Source organism: Mus caroli, unplaced genomic scaffold (genome assembly GCF_978045245.1).
Source record: "Mus caroli unplaced genomic scaffold, Mus_caroli_1 scaffold_6, whole genome shotgun sequence".
NCBI classification, from domain to species: domain Eukaryota; kingdom Metazoa; phylum Chordata; class Mammalia; order Rodentia; family Muridae; genus Mus; species Mus caroli.
This window is the reverse complement of record NW_028227261.1, coordinates 5,873,465-5,899,506: the sequence shown is the minus strand read 5'-3', so window position 1 is coordinate 5,899,506 and position 26,042 is coordinate 5,873,465. Positions and strand designations below refer to the sequence as shown.

The following is a 26,042-nucleotide window of genomic DNA, read 5'->3' as shown; positions in this document are numbered from 1 at the left end:
CTTCGATTCTTTATTTCTCTAGATTCTGGTTTATTTTGTCTCAGCAGATGTTCAGAACATGGCTTTTCTGAGGTGCAGATTACTGAAAGAACATGCAAAAGCAAAGCTCTCATTAAGTGTTGGATTGGCCCAGAGCAGCTGCAGCCCTTCATTGAAGTGTGTTGAATATAGTTTCGGGTTTAAGATTAAAAAAGAAAGAAGTACAAGTGCTGTCGGTGGCTAGAATAGTAAATGAAATCTCCCGTTTCCTTTGAGGATAGTTGGATATTTCATTGCTTTGACCTTCAAATCTCTGCTAATGTGGATTATAAATGTGGCAGGTGGATGGCAGATTAGCACATAAGATGGACCCTGATGTCTTTTTATATGCTACAGAGCTCTGTATGTTACATCCCAAGCAGTCAGAGAATGGACTTCGTTGTCTATGTGGAATATTTTCTTCAGATAATTCAGGATACTTGTTATCCGGACGGGCTGAAGATACACGTTGGGAAGGTGATGTCATAACTATAGGTGGAGGCAGCACTGCTGTAAGGGAGCAGGGAGAGTGGGCTGCATTAGAGTGCGGACAGGTTTCACTGATCTTAGAACTTTATAGACATTACAGCAAATGATAAAAATTGTCAGGCTACTGCGAGTCTAAAGGAGCCTTTGGACAAGCTTACTTGGTTTTGGTGTCAGCTGGACATCAACAGCATTTTTATAATCAGTCCATAAAATAAGAGCATGGTCTTGTGTATGACCTTACAGAGGTGCTTCTTAGAATGGTGCAGAAGAGTGAAATGGCTGGGGTGGTGGTGGTATACACCTATTATCCCAGCAGTCAGGAGGCAGAGACATTCGGATCTCTGTGAGTTGAAAGCCAGCTTGGTCAACAGGACAGCTAGGGCTACACAGAGAAACCCTGTCTCAAAGTGGGGGGAGGGGGTTCTTGCACACACATACACACACACACCAATTTTCTGGGGGGGGGGGAGAAATTCACTTATTTAAGTAAAGTGGACTTTCAGCAGGCTGTTACACTAAAGATGTGTGGAAGCATAGACCTGTAGACTTGGGTCCTAAAATTTGGCTAGGATTGTTTAAGAAGGACAGATAGCTGGTGGGAACAGCAACACAAGCATGGCAGGGCTGATGTGTGGACCAGCAATCGGAACTCTAAGCCAGCTGGAATTGATGGATCAATCTCCCCCACCCTTCCCTCCGCCCCTCCCCCTCACTTATTTCTTTCCAGAAGATTCTCAAGCTGGCCAGTGGTGGCACACCTTTAATCCTAGCATTCAGGAGATAGAGGCAAGTGGATTTCTGTGTTCTCTATAAAAGGAGTTCCAGGACAGCCAAGGCTATACAGAGAAACCCTGCTTCAAAACACTATAAGTGAATGACTGGGAGGGGGCAGAGGGAGAGGGAGGGAGGGGGCAGAGGGAGAGGGAGGGAGAAGAAGAGGAAGAGGAAGGAAGGAAAAGGTTTCTCTGAACATAGCCCTGGCTGATGGGGACTTTTTCTGTAGACCAGCCAGGTTGGCCTCAATCTCAAAGAGCTCTGCCTGCTTCTGTCCTGGGTGCTTGGATTAGACGTGTGTGCCATTGTGCCTCGGCTCTTCTGTGAACTACGCTGATTCTGTGATGCTGGTGGTTATAGTCGAGGCAGCAGATCCTAGATGTTGATCTGTCACATTTCTTTTGTTTTCTTTGTTTTTCGAGACAGGGTTTCTCTGTGTAGCCCTGGCTGTCCTGGAACTCACTCTGTAGACCAGGCTGGCCTCGAACTCAGAAACCCACCTGCCTTTGCCTCCCGAGTGCTGGGATTAAAGGCATGCGCCACCACTGCCTGTCGACACAGCTCTTTAATTGTCTCTTACACAGCTGTGAGGATATGTAGGTGAAAGACTGATCATTTGAGAAAGGCCACTTGTATGATGGTGGTGTCTGTAAACAAATCTGAAGTTTCTGTTAAGTCTGAAAGCAATTCAATTGAGTATGCATTAGTGTGAGCCCAGTGTTTAGTTTATGTCTGAATCTGTATGGCATACTTAGTCTGTTTTCAATAAATTTCATCTAATTTTGACATTATGATTAACTGGAATATATTATAAATTATCCAACAGTAAGCAAATGACAGGCAGAAAAAAAAATGAACAGTCAGTTTTGCTTGTGTGAAGCAGCTATCATGCTAGAGCTTCTGTTTGTCCATCCTGACAGCAAGACTTGTACTTCCCTGCACTTGGCCTGTAGTTAAGATTGTGGAGTATAGGAGGCAAATATTAAAGTGGGATGGAATATTATAGTAATGCTCATCGTACAAGGAACTACAGTGTAGATGCTTTAAAAAGTACAAAAGAGGAGCTGGAGAGGTGGCTTAGTAGCTGCTCTTCCAGGGTACCCACATTCAATTCCCAGCACCCATGTGGCCGCTCACAACTGTCTGCAAAACACCCTTACAGAGAAATATATGCATGGGCTTTTTTGAGCTCTGGAAACTACATGTTACAATTAACTGTCATTAATTCCATTGAACAGATATATGTTCCATTTGCTGTACATTCAGGAGGCAGGCTTGAATGGTATAAATAGATGAAATCTAAATTATACTGACAGTCCATTAAACAGTAGCAGAAAACCCATAAGGAAAATGGATTATAGTAAAATCATTTGCCAAATGAGAGTGATAGCCCAGCACTGCGAGTCCCCCGAGTATTTCCAGGGACCACTACAAAGTTGATCTGAAGCTCTTCCTGCTAGGCTGAGACTCTCTAGCATCTTTAGGAGCTAGCAGCCTTGCCTGAAATCTTCCCTGCAGGGCGTGGCAGTAGCACATCAGCCAGTGCTTGTTGTCATCCATGTTGGCAGAGAGGAGCCCTCTCCCAGGCCTGCCTGCCACTGCTCTCTTCCCCGTGAACATGGTGCTGTTGCATTGCTCCTTCATTGCACAGCGTTTGCTTGCTTTCACCTTTTTTATTTTTTGCGTGATGCTGGGGATGAATTCTAGAATCGAGTATGTGCTGGGTAATGTTCTACTGCTGAGCTGTGTATCCAGCGACGCTCTCCACCCCTTCCACACTCTTTCCTTGAGACAGTGCTACTGTGTATCCCAGACTAGTTTTAAAATTGTGACTCTGCTGTCTCAGCTCTCCAGGTTAGTGGATTATAAGCAGAGTATGTCACCATGCTAGGTCCATGGTCCACTTTCATTCCTTGATTTAAACATCTATCAACATTTTGGTTAGTAATCAGGACAGTCCAGCTTAGTAGTTATTTTTATATCAGAGTTTAACTTTTTTATTTGTGTGTGTGTGTGTGTGTGTGTGTGTGTGTGTGTGTTGTGGGGACGCTGATGTCAAAGGACAGCCTTTGGAAACTGGTCCTCCTCCTCCATTCTGAGTGGGCTTGGAACTCGGTTCCCAGCTTTACCTACTGAGCCGGCATCTCACTGGCCCACTGGGACAGAATTTTTCCTTTCAGTGTTTTAGTTTATTGTGAGCCACTGAACTGGAATAGGACAGTTACCTGAATATTTTGTCTTAAGAAGTCAGGTACAATGTGCTGCAAGGTGGGGGGCACAGGAGCTGGGGCCTTCTCTAGGTAGATGGGCTGCCATAACTGTGGCGCCTTCCCTGGTGCTGCAGATGGAGCCCAGAGCCTCATGGATTCATGTGTTCCAGGCAGGTGCTTTACCACCAAGCCCTCAGTTCCATCACCAATTTTAAAAATAAAAATTCTAGGGGGAGGGTATAGGGGACTTTCGGGATAGCATTTGAAATGTAAATTAAGAAAATAACAATAATTGCTTTTGACAAACTTCTTTCTTAGATTACATGCTTTTTGTAAGTGTGCAAATGTAAGTTGACTGAGAAGTTGACTTAACTGGAGTTTGGCCTTGGACTTGGCTAGAATAACTTTCATAGTAAGGGTTCAGTACAAGTTATAAAGAACCTTTCCATAATAATTTATGGAGATAAGAGCTTAAATTGCTCTGTTTGGGTAATGCAGGTGTTAAGCCATGGTTAATATTTTGAATGTCGTCACAGTGTGCTTTCTGCTGCTGACAAGACAATGCTGCTTTTTCTTGTTTTGCTCAGTTTTCACACCCATTCGTATATGACTGTGGGAAGGGGACACTGCAGCAGCTGTTCCAAAACATTAGCAGCGCTTCCTGAGGTTGGACGATGTCGGCCTTTGAGCATGGGAGCAGGGGGGAGGAGAAGGCTGTCCATGGGTATGTATGCGTGTGTGGAGGCCAAAGAGCAGCCTTGGCCATCGTCCCTCAGGCACTGTCTGGTTTGTTTCTGAGATAGACTCTTTCACTTGCCTTCAAGTAAGCTAGGTTGGCTAGGATTCACCTTCTAGGTGCTGGGTTACAAGGGCACCACACTGTGCCTGGGCTTTGACAAGAGACTTGAACTTTGGTACCTGTGCTTGCAAAGCAAGCATTTTCCCAACTAAGCTGCCTCCCTAGCCCAGTCTTAGAGAGGTTGTGATGTACTGGAAGACTTCCTGAGAGTTAGAAAAGAGACATGTCTAAATTTGAAAACACTTTAGTTTGTAATAATCTTCTTTCTGTTCTTCACCGTCCTCTTCTGGGCTGACAAGACCCATGTAAACTTTGCAGCATTACAGCCGTTAGACGTTTCCCTATGTGGATTCCGTTATCAAGAAGTTTGTAGACGATGGAGTCGCTGATATGTTCCACCTGGGTATTTTTACCTTCTACTGAGTTTATCAAGATGATGCCATCAAATTTGGTGATGGTTGACAGAGTCAAATCAAAAGCTAAGGAAATGATTGGGAAGGAGTTGTCTCTCCCTTTGAAGCTGTCCATGTTCCCCACACATTGCTACTCTCTTCTGTCTAGTAGACAGCTGAAAGCCAGCCTCTCTCCACCTGTGACAGAATGTTTCACTTTCTTTTTAGTGTTTGGTTAGGGCCTCAGGTAACTCCTAATTTCACTTCTTTCTTCACTTGCTCCTCAGAGAAGTGGATCACATGGTGGAAGCCAACAGTGCAGCTGACGTTGACTGTGTTACGGATGGCGATGGTAGAGCTTGTTTGCTGAGGCCCACAGTGTACCAGTGCTTCTTGTCTGGAATCCAGACACTAGGATTTTAGTGTTTCTAGTAAGCCTAGCTCCAGGTTCAGGGAGTGATGCTGTCTCAAGGAGTAAGGTAGAGAATGATAGAACTGCATGCACACACACAAACCCCACCCCCACCCTACCCCCACCCCCCACGAACACACGCAGCTTTTTTTCTGTGTTGGAATTGGCAAACACTTGTATTAACTAGAGAGATACTTGTGGACTTAATTCTGCAATATTTTACCAGCTCACTGTTCCCTTGTTGAATGGTTCTGAGTGTCAGGGATAGAGGAATAGCATGGAAGAGAAATGAAGGAGAACAAAGAAACCTGAGGGTCAGCTTCCCATGTCCACTGTTGGGCTACCCAGTGGTGTCTCTCAAAATCTCTTTGTGAGAAAGGCTTTGTTCACAAGGAAGGGTTTTCTATTTGAAATTCTGTTAGAGTGGCACTGCCATTCTTTGCAAGGGGACGAGAGAGTATTTTAGAGATTAATAGGTGGGGACACATTGATGGAGGGAAGAGTCCGCATGGGGCAGAGCAGCAGCTGAACATTGCCTGTGTATTGTAACACACAGCTTTAATGCTAGGGCTCACAGCCTGCTTACTAAATTAGGGGGTGAAGTAAGTGTCCACTCTGCTTGGTGAGGAGACTGTCAGGGCAGGCGCTGATAGGTGCTTTGTGTACACAATGGCAGACTGCCTGATGTGACAGGCTATGATTTTTACCCTTGAGGAACTTGCTTCCCTGCTCGATTTACATAAACCTGCTGATTTGCTGACGGTTGGGAAAGCAGAGGCTTTTCTTTGCCTTGAGAATTTGCCTTCACGTTTGGCCGACTTCCCTCCTCAGCTCAGTGAGGGCTCTGTTTGCAGATGGCAGCATTGATTTTTTTGGACACAAAGCTACGTTGAGGTTATGAGAAACAACCAGAAATATCCCTGCTCAATATCATCTCCCAGGTCATGGGTTTTGATGCTCCTGGTCACAAGCATTTCAAGTGACACCATGTCATCATGTTTGTCACTCCGAGGACCATCAGTTCAGCTGACTAAATCAGCCTTCTGTGCAGAGGCTCAGTGCATAAAACTTAGTACAAACCCCAGTCTCATTTTCAGACATCCCTGCTAAAGAAAACATTAGTTATCGTTTGCTTTTCAGAATAATTGATAGTGGTGGCAATAGCCTCATTTATTTCTTCTGGCCTATTTCAGGCATGCTGATTTTAAGATTAAAACAATGTATATATTTGCCCCACAGCAACTGTTGGCTCATTCTGGTGAATGCTTGCTTTCTTGTGAGTGATTTTGAAAATGTGCATTGTGTGTTTAATGGACTGCATTGTCTGCTTTTAACAACAAAGAAGAAGGGCTTTAACATTTAAAAACAAAAGGTGTCTGTAGTGCTTCTGTTAGCTGCAGGCTTTGTCACTCCGAGGACCATCAGTTCAGTCTTAGAAGCAACCAGCTCTTAGATGAGCCATGCTTTCGGAAGTTACATGACAGTTTTGCCAAAGCACTTGACTTTAGAAAGGTTACTGGGCACACACATTCCATCTGTGGATTTTTTTGACATTGTTCTTAACTTTGCCTCTTAAAATTAACTACTTTGGGGCTAGAAATGTAGGTTGGTGCCTGTCTAGCATGTACAAGGCCCTAGGTTAGGTTAGACCCCCGGTTTGGTTAGCACTGCAAAACCAAACAAAAGGATCTACAAATAAATGCCTTTATGCTAGCTATAAACATTTGTATAGATTGTTTTATTAAATAAGCTTCTTGATTAATGAGGCCAGAGAGAAAATACTTGTGATGACTGTTTGGTCTCAGTTTACCCTTTTTGGGGGGTGGGGGTGGAGTAGGCTAACCGAAAGGGTATTAAAGGAAAAATTACTTCTTTTGAGACTTGAATTCCAGAATATTTCCTATAGTGTATTTTCTTTCTTCTTTTTTCCTTTTTCTTCTTTGAGTGCATTTGCTTAATTTGGATCATTCTGTTTTGTAGGAAGAAAAGATTTAACTCTTCAGTTATGTTTCATAGTTTATTTTAAAAATTCATTAATGGTTAAGAGCCTGGCTGCTCTTCCAGAGTACCCTGCTTCAACTCCCAGTACCCACTTGGCAGCTCACCACTAACTGTAACTTTAGTTCCAGGAGGCCCAACACATGCAGGTAAAATATCAATTCATGTAAAATAAAAATAAATCATTAAAAATCACTTAAAGAACAAAAAATACATTAGCTAAATCTGGTTAAAACAGAACATTACCCATCCAGAATGATAAATTTGACTAAGCTTGGAAAAAAATTAACTTATGTGACACATGACTTATTATTCTTTCTGTCACAGAATCCATCTTGTCGCCTGCTCTGATAGTGAGCTCATCTGCCATACATACATACATGTCTCAGAATACTAAGATTCTGATCCAATATAGGTTCTACAGACACCAGCCTTGTATATTGAAACCATTATGTAAATTCACAGCTTTGAATCAGTTTGGATTGTCGTGGTAATTGTTTCAATTAAAAAAGAAAAAAAGATACTGTGTATGTAGGAAAAAATTGTGGTCATTCTACAGGTCAGGTTCCAGGCTGTTCATTCTGTCACAGGTGGAGAGAGGCTGGCTTTCAGCTGTCTACTAAACAGAAGAGAGTAGCAATGTGTGGGGAACAGTGGACAGCTTCAACTCCCAGGGAGAGACAACTCCTTCCCAATCATTTCCTTAGCTTTTGATTTGACTCTGTCAACCATCACCAAATTTGATGGCATCATCTTGATAAACTCAGTAGAAGGTAAAAATACCCAGGTGGAACATATCAGCGACATATCCCATCGTTGGGAGTCGCTGTTCTTTATCTGTGCGTGTCAGGTCCAGTAGAATAAGGAATTTGTAGCAGAACATAAGTTTTCTCTCCTTTCTCTGGAAAGCTCTTTGAGGGTGAGGGGACTGCAGCAGGTAGAGTTATTGAAACAGAATCTCAGATAGTTCTGACTACTCTTGGACTCACTGTGTGGTCAGGGCTGACCTTGAACACCTGATGGCCCTGCCTCCATCCCTCAGGTGCTGGGATTCCGTGTGAGCACGTGCATCACACTGACGATGGAAACTTGTTTGTTAGTATCCAAGTCTGCAGTGCTTTACATTGCAGAGTAAGGGGCTGTGGTAACATGGCCCTGTTTGAGATGAAAAGATCCATAAAGCCCTTCTCTGCAAGGTAACGGCCTCAGTGTCCCACATTTGTTACTGATTTCAGGCCTGTCTGATTGTGAGCACACCAGTGGCACACATTAGTCTTTGCTGGACACAGGAATTGCTGTGGAGATGGTGATGGTGACGAGGAAGAAGAAGATAAAGAAGAGGACAGTGCAGACCACATGACTGCCAGATAATGGGACATTCAGTATTGTGAATTGCTAAGGAGTGCTTAGCACTCCTTTACAGAGGAGCCACGAGAGTGTATTACCTCTGCTGCCCCTCATAATTAGTTGTAAGCTATGTATGGTCAGAACTGGTAGAGTAAAGAAAGGATAGGGTTGTCCACAGACCAGGCAGATGAATTGGTAGTCTTTCTTTTAGAGGTTGTATCCCAGGGGAGGAGGTGGACTCTGTGGGAACAGATCTTTGGACCTCACTTAAGACGTTGATATGCTTGTGAGCATGTACCTTAATTTTGGAGCTCTTGTGGAAGGGACAGGAAGGAGAAAGGCAGAGGTGAGTGAGTATGATGTAATTGCTACCTGGAGAGCTGAGCTACTGGTGCTGCATTCAACAGGACTACAACATGGACATTACGAATTTTAGGACTATTCCAAAACTGTATTAAAATTTGAGGCAGGTCTTATAGTCATCTGCTGAGTGGCGAGATTACAACTCTCTGAGCCACACCACTGCACCCAGAGAGAGCTACAGGTTTTTGTGTAGAGATTTATGCTGCTGCTTTTCTGTAACAAACAAGGGCTATGAAGAAAATGATTAGCCATAGTGGGAAGAGTGTCTTTGGAGATGACAAATGTGAGGTGGATGCTGCCTAAGTGCCGTAGCGGAGTCAGCTGTCATCTTGGACCCTGATGCACATTGGTGCATGCCGTCAGGGCAATTCTGATACCATCATAGATCCATGTTTCTTCTCGTTCTGAAATGGCTTTTGTGACTCCATTTTATGTCTTGGCTTTTAATGTGTATGGAGGTGAAATAAAGGGCTCTGCCTAAGTTGTCAGGAAGCCGTTGTTCTTACAGAAGCACATCCCGAAGGGCGGGTGGGCGGGCGGGCGGGGAGAGGACGCGGTGATTGGCTTTTGCACCTGTAGGCATTAGTATCCCACTTCCCAGATTTGGTAACCGGGAAACTTTTACTTCTTGGTAAATAATTGTCTCTTAACAGGCATTTTAAAAAGCAGCCTTTTACCCTCCAGCTGATGTGAATGTCAAAAATAATTGCTCCCACACTGCCGTGTCCGGTGTGGCAGAGGACAGTGCTCTGCTCTTCTTTCTGAAGAAAATATTTGGTTTACTTCATCCTATATTTGATTGGCTGCCTTGGTTTTCTTTCCAGGCAAGAAATACTTGATAGTAAATTATCTATAGGTGACTAGTGACTAGAATAGTTTTCATCCTTTTTCATGTTGTGGTGAAAAGACTATTGTAGTAACATGTTTAAGATGGTGTTTTCAAATATCTAGTTCCTCAAAGAATACTTACTGAAAATGAAGTAACTTGTGGCAAAGCTGTTTCTCTTTCCAAAGAACTTGAACCTAAAAGGTTTTTGAGTTGCCTTAAAGTGTGTGTCCCCCCTCTCTCCGTCGTCCCAGGGCTAAGGATGCAGGCAAGCACCACATACCTGTTTTGATGTGTAATCGTGTTTGGTTTGTCGAGACAGGGTTTCTCTGTGTAGCCCTGGCTGTCCTGGAACTCACTCTGTAGACCAGGCTGGTCTCACACTCAGAGCTCCGCCTGTCTCTGCCTCCCAAGTGCTGGGATTAAAGGTGTGCGCCACCACTGTCCAGCTTGGTGTGTGACCTTTAGTGACGTAATTCTGTGATCTGGTTTCTCCGTCTGGCTGTGGGCAGATCTGCAGAGCTTCCTTTCCCTGAACAGAGTCATGGAGACTTTTCATGAGGTTTCTGTAGATGCTCAGAAGCACGTACAAAAAGAACCATTACCTTAATGATATCTATAATTTCATATTTATTACCCAGAGAAAGGTTTTGTTTTCACTATTAAAAGGTACTTGCTTTGTCATCGATATGTTTATATATTCATTTACCTAGCTATTTATTTATGCAGTGGTCTTATAAAGACTTATCTTTTGCTAATTTTTTTTTAAACCTTCCTTTTTCTTTTAAAGACTGTGTGTATATCGAGAGTCGGCGGCCAAACACACCGTATTTCATCTGCAGCATCCAAGACTTCAAACTGGTAAGCATGTTCTGCATCCTCCCCTTCTCCCCCTTCCCCCTTCTCCCCCCTCCTCTTGTCTCTTCCCCCTCTCTTTATTTAGCTCCTCAGGCTGTCACTTTTGATTGCTTCTCCTGCACTCCTGGTGTGACAACCAGTGTGGGCCAGTGCTACCTGCCTCTGGGCTGTGCACCGAAATAATGTAGCTTGTTTTGTCCACTGTGGTAACGCTTTTCTGCTGTGAAACAGGGTGTCTCTGAAGTCTTTACCTGTTAGTAGCTGTTGTGACAGTTTCAGAGAGATCCTCTTTAGCTTCTGAAGTGCTTTCTTTTCTTTCAGCTGTTCTTAAGAGCCTGAAACAACTTTAGTGTTTAATCAGTAGAAAATGTAAGCCAGATACTGGTTTCTGGGGGCACTGGAGTTCTGCTATGATGGTAGGTATGGACTGTATATCTTGTCCAGTTTTAAGTGTCTCCCAGGAGCAGAATTTAGGAGAAGGGAGTTTAGCTTAGGATTAAGGCTGTCTTGATGGTGCTCCTGACAAAATCTTTGCTTTTAGACAGTGGGCTTTTAGACACACTTTGGGTTCAGAATAAATCCCTGGGTATTTGTAAAACAAACACGCTCAGGCCGTGTGAGGTGACACATACATTCAATGCCAGTGCAGGTGATTGGATCTCTGGGAGTTCCAGGACAATCATTGCTTCACATAGACCCCTCCCCTCCCCCTCCTTTTTTCCCTGGATCAGTATTGTGTAAATGTGTGTACCTCTTCTTCAAAGTTAATATTCTGATTTTTTTCAAAGATTTCTCTTATGAGCAACACGTTTAAATGTCACTATTAATGTGTCTGCCTCACACAGCTACTGTGTAAGATAGCGTTGAAGCGGCATCCTGGTGAGCCACCCGTCTGAAAGGTTTTGATCTTAGAGTGGGATTCCTTTCCTTCAAGACGGTGACGCACAGCCTACAGCGCAGAGCAGTCCTAAGCCTGCAGCTTGCTAGACTCTGTTACATTGGGACCTGTGCATGCCTCCTTTCCCAAACACGTCATTACCTGAGAGGGTTTCTCATGCACATGTTTGATATTTCACCTCAGAGAATCAAGACCGTGAAGCGGGTCAGCTGGGCCTTTCTTTGTAAGACTGCATACAAGTTCCCTGTCTCTTGTGCAAAGTGGCCTTGCAGCTTCGTGTTTTAAATCAAATGGTTTCTATTTAGTATTCTTCCCAATACAAATTTTTACCATTTTTGGAAATGTTTGTTCTTTATTATATTTTTCTTTACAAAGATTTTTTTTTTTACAGATGCTGCCTAATCCCTGAACTTTGGGAGGTGGCCTTGTTTCCAGAAGAGTTTTATTTTGGTAGTGGTGGCAGCTGCTGGTCTTTCTGTGTTTGCTATCTGTGTATGTGACTTTGTTGAAACACGCTCCAGTTCACCGTGGAGAATATATAGCTATGAAATAAAATTATAAAGAATTTTCTTGCCGGGCGGTGGTGGCGCACGCCTTTAATCCCAGCACTCGGGAGGCAGAGGCAGGCAGATTTCTGAGTTCGAGGCCAGCCAGGGCTACACAGAGAAACCCTGTCTCGAAAAACCAAACAAAAAACCAAACAAAACCCCCCCAAAACAAAAAGAATTTTCTTTTAGAGTTATATCAGATTCTCTCTCTCTCCCTCCCTCCCTCCCTCTCTCTCTCTCCCTCCCTCCCTCTCTCTCTGTCCCTCCCTCCCTCCCTCCCTCCCTCCCTCCCTCCCTCCCTCCCTCCTCCTCTCCCTCCCCTTCCCTCCCTCTCTCTCTCTCTTTCTGTGCGTGTGTGTGTGTGTGTGTGTGTGTGTGTGTGTGTGTGTGTGCAAGCGCGTGCTCACGTTTTCACCTTCATGTTTGAACAGCATCTCTTACAGAAACGTTGGTTACAGGGTGGTAGAGGCTGCTCTGGGCAGAGGTTCCCGCAGAGGCACGGTAACTGTCTGGGGTGTTAACAGCGTCCAAGCTGAAGCTTCTGCAGTACTTATTAAAGCATTAATGCTGACTTCAAAAGCACCTGGGACACACATAGGGGGCAGCGTGCTTCCGTTCCTTTTAAACCCACAGAGTCTTTCTTGTGTTTCTCTTTGAGATTCCCTATTCAGTGTATTGTAAGAATGTTATAGATGATGAGATATTTGCTCCTGGGAGAAATATAGTTTTCCTCCTTCCTCAGTTCAGTGTGCTTCTTAGGAAAAGATTGTAAGAGGTGAGTACAATCATGACTCCTTCCTCTGGCTTACCCAGGCTATAAGGGACATGGACAAGCTGTGGAAATCTGCCTTTTTTCTTTCTTAGGAGAGTTTTAAAAAGAAGAGATTGCAGTTGATTTTACTCATAGCAAACAACATTGCAAAACAGAGCAATGGAAAATAGCTTTAAAAATACTTAGCTTTGAGGTATTGCATGACGCAATGTTTTTCTCCTTTGGTTTGGGGTTGGTTATTCTAAGAGTGTGCTCCCTCAGCATAACAGTGCCTGTACTGTGGTAGGGTTTGGAGTATAAGTAAGGTGTGTACTGAGACTGTAGGAGTACTGTGTGATACTCGTATGGTAGTACTGCTGAAGACAGTAAAGCCAGGGAATTGAGACCTGAGGTTAGAGCTGGGTACTAGTCAGTGAGACCAGAATAATTGTGTTTTGGAATCTGAAAGCCTTGGGTAGTGTTTCTTGAGCTAGTTCACTGTGTGAAGGAAAGAGTGTTTGGACTTTATGTGGAGACCTGGGTTGTTTTCTAGGATTTGCTTTGGTGTTTCTCCAGAGTCTGTGGTTTAGAGCATGCCAGGCTATGTAAATAGCCTTTCCCTTCATTCTCAGAAATGTTCAAATCTGTGTAACTTTTGTGGTCATCTTGTCTATGGGGTGAGCTCTGTGGCCTCTGCTTTAGCAAATGTTACATCATTAGAACACACAAGGCTCTGCCATTCACACTGCCAGGTAAATTGACAGCCCACACTCTGACACGGCTAGACGGAGACCATGGTGCTGCGGTAGGTTCATACCTGAGCCAGGTCTTTGAGGGTTAGGGCTCCTTCCCCTCTTCCTCCTCTCCATTGTGTTTGTTTTGAGAACAAACATAGGAAATTATTAAAGAAAAGCAAGAACTCCCAAGAATGAAGAGTAGGAGGGGCTCCAAGGGAGAAATACTCAAAGGAAGCATTATCAGAGGAAGTAAATTATGTATTCTGTTGGGAAGCATTGATTATTTTATGCTATATTCGTATAATTAACTTATTTCCAAGCCAAGAAAAGTAGTTTTGTTTAAGTATTGAATTAGAATTGTTCATGGAAGAAGCAGACAGAGAGGTGGAGTGGACAGCATGTGCTGACTTAGAGGCAGAAGGAAAGACAATCAGTTAAGTAAAGATGCTCTGCGCTGTAGTTTTCAGAACAGATTTTAAGCAGTGAATTCTTCCTTGCAGTACTGATGATGGTGACAGGACTGTAGGCCTTTGTTGTCCTGGCCTGAAAATATGAATTTTTCTGTAAGAATTTGGAATTGGGGAAACTGAGGCACTATGCTAGTCAGCAGAGGGCAGAGCTGAAAGGGTGAATTGGGAATTGCATTTATGATGGCAGAGTTGGAGCCAGCATGAGCAAGTCAGCCTGCATGAGCAGAGGAGAACAGAAGACAGAGGATGCTGGTGCAGCTACTTGCTTCCTCCACGTCCTCCCAAGACTCACTCCTTTCCACCAGCTTCTAGATTATTCTGCTCTTCTGGAAAGGATTGGCCCACTTGGGCTAGATTGAATAGACCAAAAAGACCTTCTGTTGCCCAACCAGAGAGTTCCAAGGTCACTTTATGTGGTCTACATTGATGGTTTTATTTGTGATCATCAAGGTGTACTTTCTCCTAGAATGCAGTTGGAAACATTCTCCATCAGCCCTTCCACTAGCATTTGTTGAGAACTTGTTCTGTGTTCTTTGTTGAGCCCAACCAAGGGCACTGAAGAAGTACAAAATACTGTTTCTTCCTTCAGCAACCTTACATTCTAATTGTAGAATTTTAGTGTTACTGATCATCAGCCATTTTTGGAGAACACCAGATAGGATTGGTAGAGAGGAAGACATAACTTTTTTGTTCTGAAAGGAACACTTGTTTTTAGTAAAAATATTACTATTCTATAATCTCAAGTCTTAAGTATAAGTGAAATAATTTCTACCTAGAAGTAATTGTGGATTCTGAGAAAGTCAGCAGTGCATTGCTGATGTGTGTTGTGACTCATCACTCGGCACCAGGGAGTTCCTGTCGCACAGTCGACCAGTTGTTTGTTTATACCTAGAGTGGTACTCAGAGGCGCTCTGTTAATTCTGATGGGAGTGCTGAGTGAGCTCTTGTTGCCATCATCTGTATTTTAGAAAAAAGGGTGGTGTGGGTTTCCGAAGATTGGGTAAGATAGGATTATTTATACCCAATTGATGTTTCCGGGAAGGATTTATAATTATTGCGGAGAGTACTTTAGGTTACATTGATTCATTATAAAACTGGAAAACTCATTTTTAAGATTAAACCTTGTCTAAATATGCCTTAACATCATTAACAGCATTCCAGTGACTTGTTCGTTGAGTGACCTGAACTGTGGATGGAGGAGCATGCTGCTGCATTTTCTGTCTACCAGGCAGCAGCCATTCTCATGGCTCTGACTATGGAACAAGCAAAGACTTCAAGCTGCTAGTTCCTTAGATCACTTCACACCCTGCGGTGTATTTTCTTGTTATGTCTGAGCTGCTTAGGGGGCATGGTTGAAATTTCTCTTTGAGCTCTAGTACCCAGAAGCCACTCCAAAAATTTGTTGTTGCCCATAGTTTTTTATTTCCCAGTCTCATGACAGTACAGCAGAAGAGAGCTGCAGCCAAGGTTCGTATCAGTGAATTATCAGACTTAGGTACTGTGTACAGCTGCTTGAATCTTACTTGGCTGTTTGATTGTAGCATAGAATATACAATGGTCACTCATTTTAGTGGTAGGTCAGTATCAAATTAGAGCCTTCTTTTCAGTGAGATGGGGTGGGACCAGAAATCTTTATCCACTTGAGCTTGTGTAATTAAGAAATTGGGGTGTGTTAGTCTGGGGCTGAGATGAGTGTTGGCAGACTGAGTCGGTTGGTATTTTGACTTTTGACGTTACGTTTTCTGATTCTCCTGTCTGTTCCACTCGTTGCTACCTTTAGTGATCATAGTTGGGATGGATACATACCTTGCTTGTGACCTTGCAGTAGGTCATATTTAAATGGAAAATCACGAATACAAATTGTCTAGGAGAGGGTCTGCCCCTCAAATGCTGGTGTTTCTGACATTATTTTTCTCCTTATGTTGGGATTAGTTTTCCTTATTTGTTTTAAAAAAATTGTTGTATAGTACTTCTCCACAGGTAAAGACATGTAAAGGAAAGTAATTGGTGCCAGACTTCCTCTAGAGGCCATGCCTTTTTAATAAAGGTACCTGCCCTTGCTGTTTACATTTTTTAAAAGGTCCTTAGAGATTGGGATTATGATTATATACTAATACCAAGATGTACAGGGCTCTAGTTTGTACATGCAGTTTGTAGTCAAGAGATGTGAGCTGGAATGGAATTCTCTTGTGTGGAGTTGGGTGAACTTAGTCAAGGACTGCTGGCTGGAGTGTGGATGTCAATTTAGAAATGGACAGAGAAGTATCTCCCTAAGTAGAAATCAAAATGAAGCGTTGGGAGTAAGTCTCAGGCTCACACATTTCCTTGCCCCCGAGGTCTGTTTTCACTGCCAGCAGTGTGCAGGACAGTCTATTTGGAGCTAGAGCTTTAATGGTGCATAATTACTTCGAAGCTGGATAATTCATTTTCTCCTAATTTAGTTGGATTTTAGGACTCTCAAGAAGTAATTGAAGTTTTGCTTAATTGTATGTATTTCTTTAAAATATTTACCTCTAAATATAATTTACTGAACATGTTATCTACGTGAAAATTTTCAGCGTGGAAAACTGCATATTCTAGTTGTTCTCAAAGGGTTTATAAAGTTCAAAGCAATGATATTTTGAGAAGTCTACTGTATAAGAATATTGCTGAAGCCTTGTTCAAACATGATTCCTTATAACTGGAAATTTACAATTTGTATGTATATTTGGATATTTGTATTAATAATCAACTCATGCTGTCAGAAAAAATTACTGAGAAAATGAGAGAGGCTCAGATACCATCTGTGCTTTCTGAATGATATGAACAATAATTTGTCTTTAAGAGACTGGCTTTCCTTACATGCTTAGAATGTTATAATTGCTTGAACTGTTTATATATTTAAAACAGATAATGTCAAGTGTTGAGAATTGCTCTGGTAGGTTTTTAAAAGTTGAAACTCATAATTCGAATGGAGGATTTGATGTTTGAATTTGATTTCTGGTTAATTGAATTCCTGACAGAAGAGATTTAACTATATATTCTGTTTTACTTTTTGTTTATTGTGAAAAAATGCTGACTGCACTATATACCGGACTGAATTATACACAACCGCATGTTCTACTTGGACTTTACTGTGCCCTGTAGTCACGGAGGTTATGGCTCCTAATGCCATCTATTGAGGTGTGGCAGGAAGGAGAGATTCCACTGAGAATGGGTTTAAAAACAAACAAACAAACAAACAAACAAACTACATGTAGTAAGGCACTAACAATGATGTAATAGTAAAGCTTGCTTGATTAATTCTTAAATAACTGTATACAACAGGTTCTTATAAGTATGTGAATCCTGTGGAATTTGTTTTAAAGATCATTTAGCACCACATGAAGTTGGAGAAGTTGGGCCTTTATATGTATGCCATGTGCGCTTGACTACTTGAAGGGTGCAGTGTGGCGCTGCTGTCTGAGGAGTCTCCTGTGCTTAGGGACAGTGCTGGCTTTCAGAAGTTGCTCTTTCTCTTTCTGCTGGTTTGACTGTTTTTAGGGTTTCTTTTTAAAAATAATTCTAGTACTTGCTAAGCTGATTTGTGGGGGGTCGTATTGAGACAGAGTTTCTCTGTTTAACCTTGACTGTCCTGGAACTTGAATATGTAGACCAGGCTGGCCTCAAACTCACAGAGATGCCCCTGCATCTGTCTCCCAAATATTGGGATTAAAGGCGTGCACCACCATGTGGCTGCTGAGCTGATTTTTTTGTTGTTGCTGGAAGAGATGGCTTCCTTGAACTTGATAGGGGTTGCCTGTTAGTTAACTCTCCCCTGTGGAAGATTTTGAGGAAACTAAAACTCCTTTCAATACACTCTGTTTTCCTTCCTGTTTTAAGCTGTTGTCTATCCTTCAGCTTTACAGAATTAGATGAGGAACTCCCAGGAGGTGGCAGGACTTCTCTTTCCACCTTAACAACTAGTAAGTGTACACCTCATGCTTCCAGCATCTCTCCACAGAAGCTCTTCTGAAAGCTCAGTGTGTCTGTCTGCTCCCGGTTCTCTCCTGTGTGTCTGATACCGTGGGATGTTGCCTTTACGATGAGCCAAGCATGCACTACTGTTCCTGTGCTTCGGCATGGTTTTACATCTTAACTTGGTTATTCTGAGGGGCACACACCATACTCTTGAGATGGACCCAGGTTAAAATACAGAGCCAGAAGGCCATACAGGTGTCGGATACTGAAATAAAAAAGCAGCTTTGACTAATGTGGAAAGGTTAACTCCACTTTGGGAACAAATTTTCAGTGGCTTTCTGCTCTTTACGCATCCTTGCAGACACCTGCTTGTGTGCTGAGTGCCCCTAGTAACCAGGATGGAGGTGTTGGGCACCTTAACTTAAAACTGTTTTCTCTTTTAGGTCCACAACTCCCAGGCCTGTTGCAGATCTCCAGCTCCTGCTTTGTGTGACCCCCCAGCATGCTCTCTGCCGGTGGCATCACAGCCACCACAGCACCTTTCTGAAGCCGGGAGAGGGCCTGTAGGGGTAAGGAGAATCCCGTTTTTAAAAGCTTATCAGTATTTTATATCCCTTAGGGTATAAAATAGGATATTACCTCCCTTCCCAGAGCCCCTTTAAAAATGTGCTGTATGCTATGTGTTTTAAAAGAGTAATAAGTACACGCACAGAGGAAGCACAATACGGGACTTGCCTTACCCCTCTAGGACAGTTCCAGAAGTTAGGGGGTTGGTGAAGGGTATTTTGGCACCAGCAGAGAGCATGCTGGGCTGCTGCAAGGAGCAGGAGCTGGCAATCAGCAGCGAGTATGGATGTTGGCAACTGAGATGGGGGAAAAGGGGGTAAGTTTAAGTCCAAGCATGGAATGTGTCTTTCCCAAGGCTCATTTGGGACTCCAGGCCCACAAATCTAAACTTTATGGCCACTGCCCTCTTCAGGGGCACCTTGTAGAAGGCCGTTCAGAAACAGTGAGGCTTTTTCTTTAGTCCTAGTCAAAAAGCCCTGGAGTGGCTGGGACTGCGAATGGTGCTCCCTCTCCTGGCTACGCCTCTGTGACAGGATGAGCAGAGTAGATGCTTGAGATGCAGCAGGGTGCAGTGGTGGTGCCCAGGAGGGCTTTTCTAAGTGTTGTAGGTTCCCATTTGTGGACAGTGTGCACACTTGGTTTCCTTCCTCTTCCCTTTTGGAGGACTTTGATAGTAACTTTTCTAGAAGACAGGTGTTTATTGCTTTGACTAGAACACCCAAGACTATCACTAAAGAAGCCCAATTACACTGAACTAGAAAATAGTGCAGGAGGGTAGCCATCTCACATATACATGGGCAGTACCAGGTACTGTCAATATATGATCAGTTATTTAGGCACAGTACGGGGTTTCTGTCCTGTCACTAAGAAAAGAGTTCTCTGTGCAGCTTATAGCATTCAGACATGTTTTGTAAGGAGGATTAGAATCCAGGAGCTGTACACTTTTGACATGTCAATATGATACAGGTAGACACAATGTGCATGCATCCTAAAATCAGTGTCGAGAATGTGCTGTGAGAAGATACAGGGTATGGCAAAGAGCACATGTAAGTGGTGCTGGGGTAGAGATGAAGGTGTGAGATAGGGCTGAGATCTCAGAAAATCTGAGGCTGCATTAGGTAAGATTTTGATGGCCTGGGCAGGGGAGAGCTTTTCTTCTGAAGGCTTAGAGACGAATCCAGCTGAGCTCTTAGAAGCCATTATTTCAAAAGATTCACTTGGTAAGGATATGCAGCGTATAAAAGGGAATCTTGCTGTTATAATAAGCTGGATGTGGCGGCCCATGCTTGAGGTCTCAGTATGGGGAGGCTGAAACAGGATGGTTTTGAGTGAGGCCATGGTGTAAGACTTGTTTAACACTCCTCTGTCCCCACCTCTCGAGTGTAACAGAACCAGGAGGAATGCTTAAAGCAACACTGCCAGGGATGGTTGCAGAAATCACTAGGGAATCAGACCCACCAAAAAAGGATTCATATAGAAGCCTTGGATTTCTTGTGATAATGAGCACACACAGTGGAAAGTAGGACCTGCTATAGTGGTTAAATCCTCAGAGCCAGAGAATTTACATCTTAAAGGAAGAAAATCAATGGTGTTCTGACTGCTTACTTGTAAAACTTCAGTCTTAGACATTGTTCTTTTATATATCTGAGAAATAATGGCATAATTTAGGCTGATTTATGTATTTGTTCTAGTCAATGTGACGTTAGGTTAGACACTTTTATTTACTGTGGTTCTCATCAGGATATGCTGAATGGATTTGAAATCTGCCCATTTTACACTGAGTTTTAGTAAACTTTCTATATTAGCCTTAGTGATGATCAGTATTGCCGTTTCTCTGCATCCACTGAGGATTTAAATAAATTCATTATTAGTGGAGTCCTTGGATGACTTTATCAGTGGAGATTGGAGAAGAGTCAATAACATGATGATCGGCCTTTCTTAGTCAGATGCTGCTGCATAAGGCTAATTGTATTGATTGTTCTTTAATGGTGTTCTGTGCTGCCAAAGTCATTCTTGCTGGATCCAGTTGGCAGACCCCCGTCCTCATGTGGAGCCCCTATAAATTTTGCAGGCACACAGATCTAGTATACTGTAATGAGAGAGCTGCTAAGAGAGAAAATTGGTCACAGGGTTGCAGACAAAGTGGTCAATGTTCCTTCTCATGATGCACCAGACATCTTTGCTAACAGTCTATTTTTGTTATTTAGTTTTATAGGGTAACATTCATTGCACTGTAGTGTGGCTTTCTCTGCATATGCAGCAAGAAACTGATGCACTGCAGCAGAGTGGGGGTTTGCAGTCCCCTGTTCAGTGAGGGGCCTCTCAGGCCACAGCACAGCTCCTTTGTGGTGGGTTGTTGTTTCCCACTAACCCCATGCTACTTTCCTTGACCTCTTAGGGATGTTCTGACAGACATGCTACTGTATCTGTTGCTGTGAGAAAACACTCCAAATACAGCATTGTACGGAAGGCTCACGTGAGAGTGTTGTTCATTGTAGTTGGAAAGTCATGACGACAGGAGCTTGAGGCATCTGGCTTCCTAGCATCCATGGTCAGGAGCAGCGAGTAGTGAATACCATGCCCAGCCAGCTTTCCTATTTCTGCAATCTGGGACTGGAGCCCATGGAATGCTGCTGCCTACATTCAGGGTTCTCTTCTTATTTCAGTTATCCTAATCTAGGTAATCACTCACAGATATCCCAGAGGCCTGTGTCCTGTCCTTCAGATTGACAATCAACATTAACGGTTACAGGTGTTCACATGCTCCTGTACACCGTTGTTGTTGTTGTTGAGACTAGGTCTCCTTGGATTGCCCAGGCTGTTGCTTACCTCTTGAGCTCAAGTCATCCTCCTTCCTCAGCCTCCCAGTTAGCTTTGACTAGAGGCACACATACCCACATGCCAAGCTCACTATTTATTTTTTTTTAAAGGTGACATATTATTTTTATTTGTGTGTATATACATGAGTGTATATATGTGCACAGAGGGTGTCCGGGGCTCTGAAGGTTGAGTTACAGATGATATGCCTACTGTGGGTGCTGGGATCTGAACTCCAGTCATTTTTTTAAGAATAATCTCTTTTAACCCTGCACCATCTCTCCAGTCCAAGAGCCAAGAATGTTCTGCTTGCTGTCTGACCTTTGGTGGTTCTGTTAAAGCTGTGTCTGGGTCATTGTCTCTAGCACTAGTTCTTTTCAGGTGTGTTACAGCCTGCTCAGCCTGGAAATCGTTAAATAGTGGTACTCATAGCATGTTGATTTCTTAGATTGACTTCTTGTTGTTAGCAATATGGATCAGTCTACTTTAATCCTTTATTTTTGTTACCTGTTTAATGTAAACTGGGAATTTGTTGATTTCCCATTTTCAAAGCAATGGAAATAGATTTTACTTGACTCTTTAGAGACAGTGTTTAAAGAAGGCTTGTGGAAATCATAAGGGAGATTTCTTGGGACAGCTTTCTGTTGGTTGATGGTTACAAAGCTGTATAGGTGACAAAAACTCTTCTTAAATTTTTTGTTTAATGAATTCAGTAGGATTTCTGGAAGCATTTTTAGAGTTGTGCTTCATAGAAATGGGTTCTCTGGCCGGGGTGGTGGTGGTAATACACGCCTTTAATCCCAGCACCCCCAGAGGCAAAAGCAGGCAGATCTCAGACCAGCCAGGGCTACACAGAGAAACCCTGTCTCAAAGAAAACAAAACAAACAACAAAAACAAAGGAAATAGGATTCTGGCCAGTTGTGGAAGCGTTGTATGTTGTCAGTCCTTTTGAGCCTGAGTGCTCCCCCCACAGCTCTGGGATATGTTTTCTTGCAGGTTTATAGATGGTAAGCTCAGTTTGCAGCTCTGTGAAATGCAGGAAAGAGCCTGATTCTTTGACCTCATCTTCTCCTTTCTTACCTTGCTGTGCTGGGTTCTGGGCCCCTCTTCCTCTGCGGGGGATGATCCTCCCTCAGAATCCTTCTTCAGTCCTGCTTGCCATCCCTGCCTTGTCCTCTGCTCAGCTGCTGCATCTTAGTGCTCTCTGGTGGGAGCCATGGGGTGGGGTTACTTGTGGTTTTCATTTGAAATGATTCCCCCATAGCAGTTAAATCACACCTTTCACTCTTGGTGCTGTAGTATTGACTCAGTCTTGCTGGTAGTGCTTTGTTCTGTAATCACGTGACTTAATTTCTTTGAGCCTCAGTTTGTTCATTTGTGAAACTGCAGCAGCAGCAGTGATGATGGTGATGATGATGGTGGTGAAGAATTCAGTAGTCCTAGAGTCAGCCTCAGAGCGCCCCAAAAGGTTCTGGGAATGTGGGTTGATAACCAGCCAACTGAGTGAAGTACAACCATGAGCATATGACAGCTAGGAGAAAACCATTGTTCCGAGAGGGCTGTGGGTATACATTCTGTAATGGGGGCTTGCCGAGCAGGCTAGGCCCTGGTTCTAAGTCTCTCCCAGGCCTGCCACAGGAATTGCTGGTTTGCTTCCACTGACTTCCCCAACATTTAAAGTAATCTTTGTGCTTACTGTGAAGGGCAATTTATAAGTTAATTTCAAATCAAACTTCAAAATTAAAAGAACCCTCAGAACCAACATTAATTCAGTTAGGGTGGCTGGTATTTATTTCTGAAGTAAATAGTTGCCTGTGATAACTGGATGGCTTTAGCTCAAGCTGTTGGAAGCATGTCCATGTCATGTGCCAACGACACTGTTCCCATGGTGGGCTCTGTTGCTCTTTATTTTTACCACTGTGACTGTGTTCATTTGTATGAAGTGATTTGGCCTTTGCCTGACACAGTGTGCTGCTGCATGGTCAGCTGCACTAGCTAGCGTTTGACTGCTACCGTGTGTAAGCTTTATTCTCCAACCTCCCCTCCCCTCTCCCCCTCCCCCTTTTTGGTGAAATAGGGTCTCTCTCTGGCTGTCTTAGAACTCACTGTATAAACCAGGCTAGCCTCAAATTCACAGAGCTCTGCTGCCTTTGCCTCCCAAGTACTGGGATCAAAGGCTTGTACCACCAAGCTCAGCTGTGTAAGGCTTATTTATAGTCAGATTCCTGTATGTTTCTTTCTTTGTTTTTTAATTGAGACAAGTTCTCACTATGTTGCTCTCGCTGTATAAACCAGGCTGGCCTCAAACTCACAGAGATCCATCTGTCTCTGCCTGCCTCCTGAGTGCTGGGAATAAAAGGTGTGTGCCAATATGCCAAGCTATAATCACTTTTTTGTTTGTTTGTTTGTTTGTTTGTTTGTTTTGCTTTTCAAGACAGGGTTTCCCAGTGGAGCACTGGCTGTCCTGGAACTTGATTTATGGAGCAGGCTGTCCTCGAACTCAGAGATCCACCTGCCTCTGCCTCCTGAGTGCTAAGATTAAAGGTGTGCACCACCAGTGCCCAGCTTATAATCAAATTCTTAATAGCTGTGAACTTTATTGAGTTGATCACTCCAAAATATTAATTTGTTGAATGTTTATAATTTAAAATTCACTGTATAGTGACAGCAGTTCCTTCGTCCCACCTCAGATACTGAGCGTTGGTTGTCCCTGACAGAAGGTGACTTGGTTGCTTCACACTGTCTCCTTGGCTGGGTCGGGAGAGGCTTGCACTTTATGTTTATAATTTTGGTTGCTGAGAAATTGAGTTGCGTGTCTGTTCTACTTATAAGCTACAATAAAGAAAGCACCCTGTTTTGTTTTACATAATAAGGTTTTGGGTTTGTTTTTTATCTGGTGCTATAACTTGTTTCCATTTTGATGGTCAGTCTTAATGTGCACAAATGCGTTACGAAGTAGCTGGGACTGGGCGTGGTAGCACACACGCCTTTAATCCCAGCACTCGGGAGGCAGAGGCAGTCGGATTACTGAGTTCGAGACCATCCTGGTCTACAAAGTGAGTTCCAGGACAGCCAGGGCTACACAGAGAAACCCTGTCTCGAAAAACAACAAAAACACAAACAAACAAACAAACAAAACCCAAATATCTGGGAATGTACGAAGTGCATAATTAAAACATTTATAAGAGAAATAGGAAACAGGTGGTCCTTGACAGACATATTTAATCTGTAGAAATTGAAGCAGTATTATGGTTACAGTGGCTCAAGTAAGAAGACACAATGCAGGAGACCAAAGGAGTCTATAGAGAAGGATGAAAAATGGCTGAGAATTCTAGGCTACTGTTTTTGAGAAATTGTGTGTCAGGAAGGTGCTGTGCTTAAATTCTTGATGTTTTCACTGAGCTGTGAGGCTGAAGATCAAACATCCTCCCTCTGCTGAGAACAGAAATCAATGTAGACTCTGTCCGGGCTGCGCTGTTAGTCAGGGCGCCCAGGAGGGTCGCTTCATTTCGTGGGGTTTGCCTGGGCTGGTGATTTGTCCATGGGAGAGGGAGGTTTTTGAGGTGCTTTGTATTAAAATCAGCTAGAGAATCCTTTTGGACAATTCCCTTCCACTCATGAACAGATTTGTGATTTTCTTTTGTCTAAATGTCTTTGTGTATTCCTTAACTACCCCCACCCTTGCTTATCTGTTTTCTGTTCTTTTCAGCTCTTGATGCCTTGCTGACAAATTATTTCAGTGATACCCTTTGCAAGCACCACACACATTGGACATATTTCATTACCGTGCTATAATTCTTGCCTCATGATGTAAATCAAGTAGAAAGCCAGGCTGGCTAGACCGGGTGGTACAGGCTTGTGTTATCAGCTGCTTAAAGGCTAAGGCAGAAAGACTGTAAGTTCAAGGCCTGGCCTGGGGACTAAAGAGGAATGCTGTAGTAAGTAAGAAGCCAGGGGCTTTGAAGAGCAGAAGCTTGCACAAGTGTGCTTGCCCACTGCATATACTGAGGGAACCTAGAACCCTTTCTCTGTAAAGGGAAATCAAATGGCTTCAATGTTTCCAAAATGGTAGTGTTGTAATGGTCATAGTTTTTGGTGGAGGTACCATTGTTGCCAAAAGAAGGTGTTTTTTTGTTTTAACCTTCCAAGGGCAATGCTGAGTTAGAGACATTTCCAGCAGAAACAGGACGCAAGGTCAAGGCCAGTGCAGACAGAACAAAAAGCAAGAGGTGGCTACCTATGATAACTGCTCAGAATGTAAAGTCTTTTCTCTGCTGTATGTAGGAGCTGGTGGAGTGGGAAGGTAGACTCACAAGGAAGAGCAGAAAGAGAAAGAAAGCATTGAAATGTGCATATGGCAGTGGCCTGTGTGCATGGCATCTTGTCTGGAATGTGCAGCACCACAGGGAGGCCGTGGTGTATCGGGGATCTGAGACTTCCCTGGACAAGGTGACCTTAGTTGGCTCTATGTTTAACAGTTTAACTTGTAACCTAGCCAGTGTCCTATGCTGCCTCACACTGGAAGGTTGGGGATGCCCGTTGGATCTGTCTATTGCTATGGTGGGTAGAGAAGTGTCTTTTATCTCTTGTGTGCTGTCTGTCCACATGGTCCACCCCCACTGCGGGTTAGCTGTTTTCTCTGCCAGCCTGGCTTTAGAATGTGGATATGTGGATGTGTTTTGGTTGGTGGAGTCAGTCAGTGTAGGCGATTGTCCAGGTGGAGGAATGCAGCAGACTGGCCCCTGTATATCCTATCTTAGTAATTTAGAGTGCACATTTGAAATATCCAACCTGCTTTGTTAGACTATTATTTTAACTGGGTAGACAC

At 43.4% G+C, this 26,042-nt stretch overlaps 1 protein-coding gene across 11 annotated transcripts in view; it reads left to right on the top strand.

The window, feature by feature from the left end:
- Positions 1 to 26,042, top strand: part of Rere (arginine-glutamic acid dipeptide repeats) — a 350,306-nt gene that overhangs the window by 140,072 nt on the left and 184,192 nt on the right. For 9 of the 11 annotated variants that reach the window (XM_029475940.2, XM_029475939.2, XM_029475943.2 and 6 more), the window contains exons 3-4: positions 10,419 to 10,489; positions 18,273 to 18,398. In XM_029475940.2, the coding sequence (XP_029331800.1) occupies positions 10,419 to 10,489; positions 18,273 to 18,398 (197 nt within the window). Of the gene's footprint in view, positions 1 to 10,417; positions 10,490 to 17,769; positions 17,835 to 18,272; positions 18,399 to 26,042 lie in introns of those variants that run through there. The other 2 variants (XM_029475948.1, XM_029475947.2) reach the window with 2 other exon arrangements.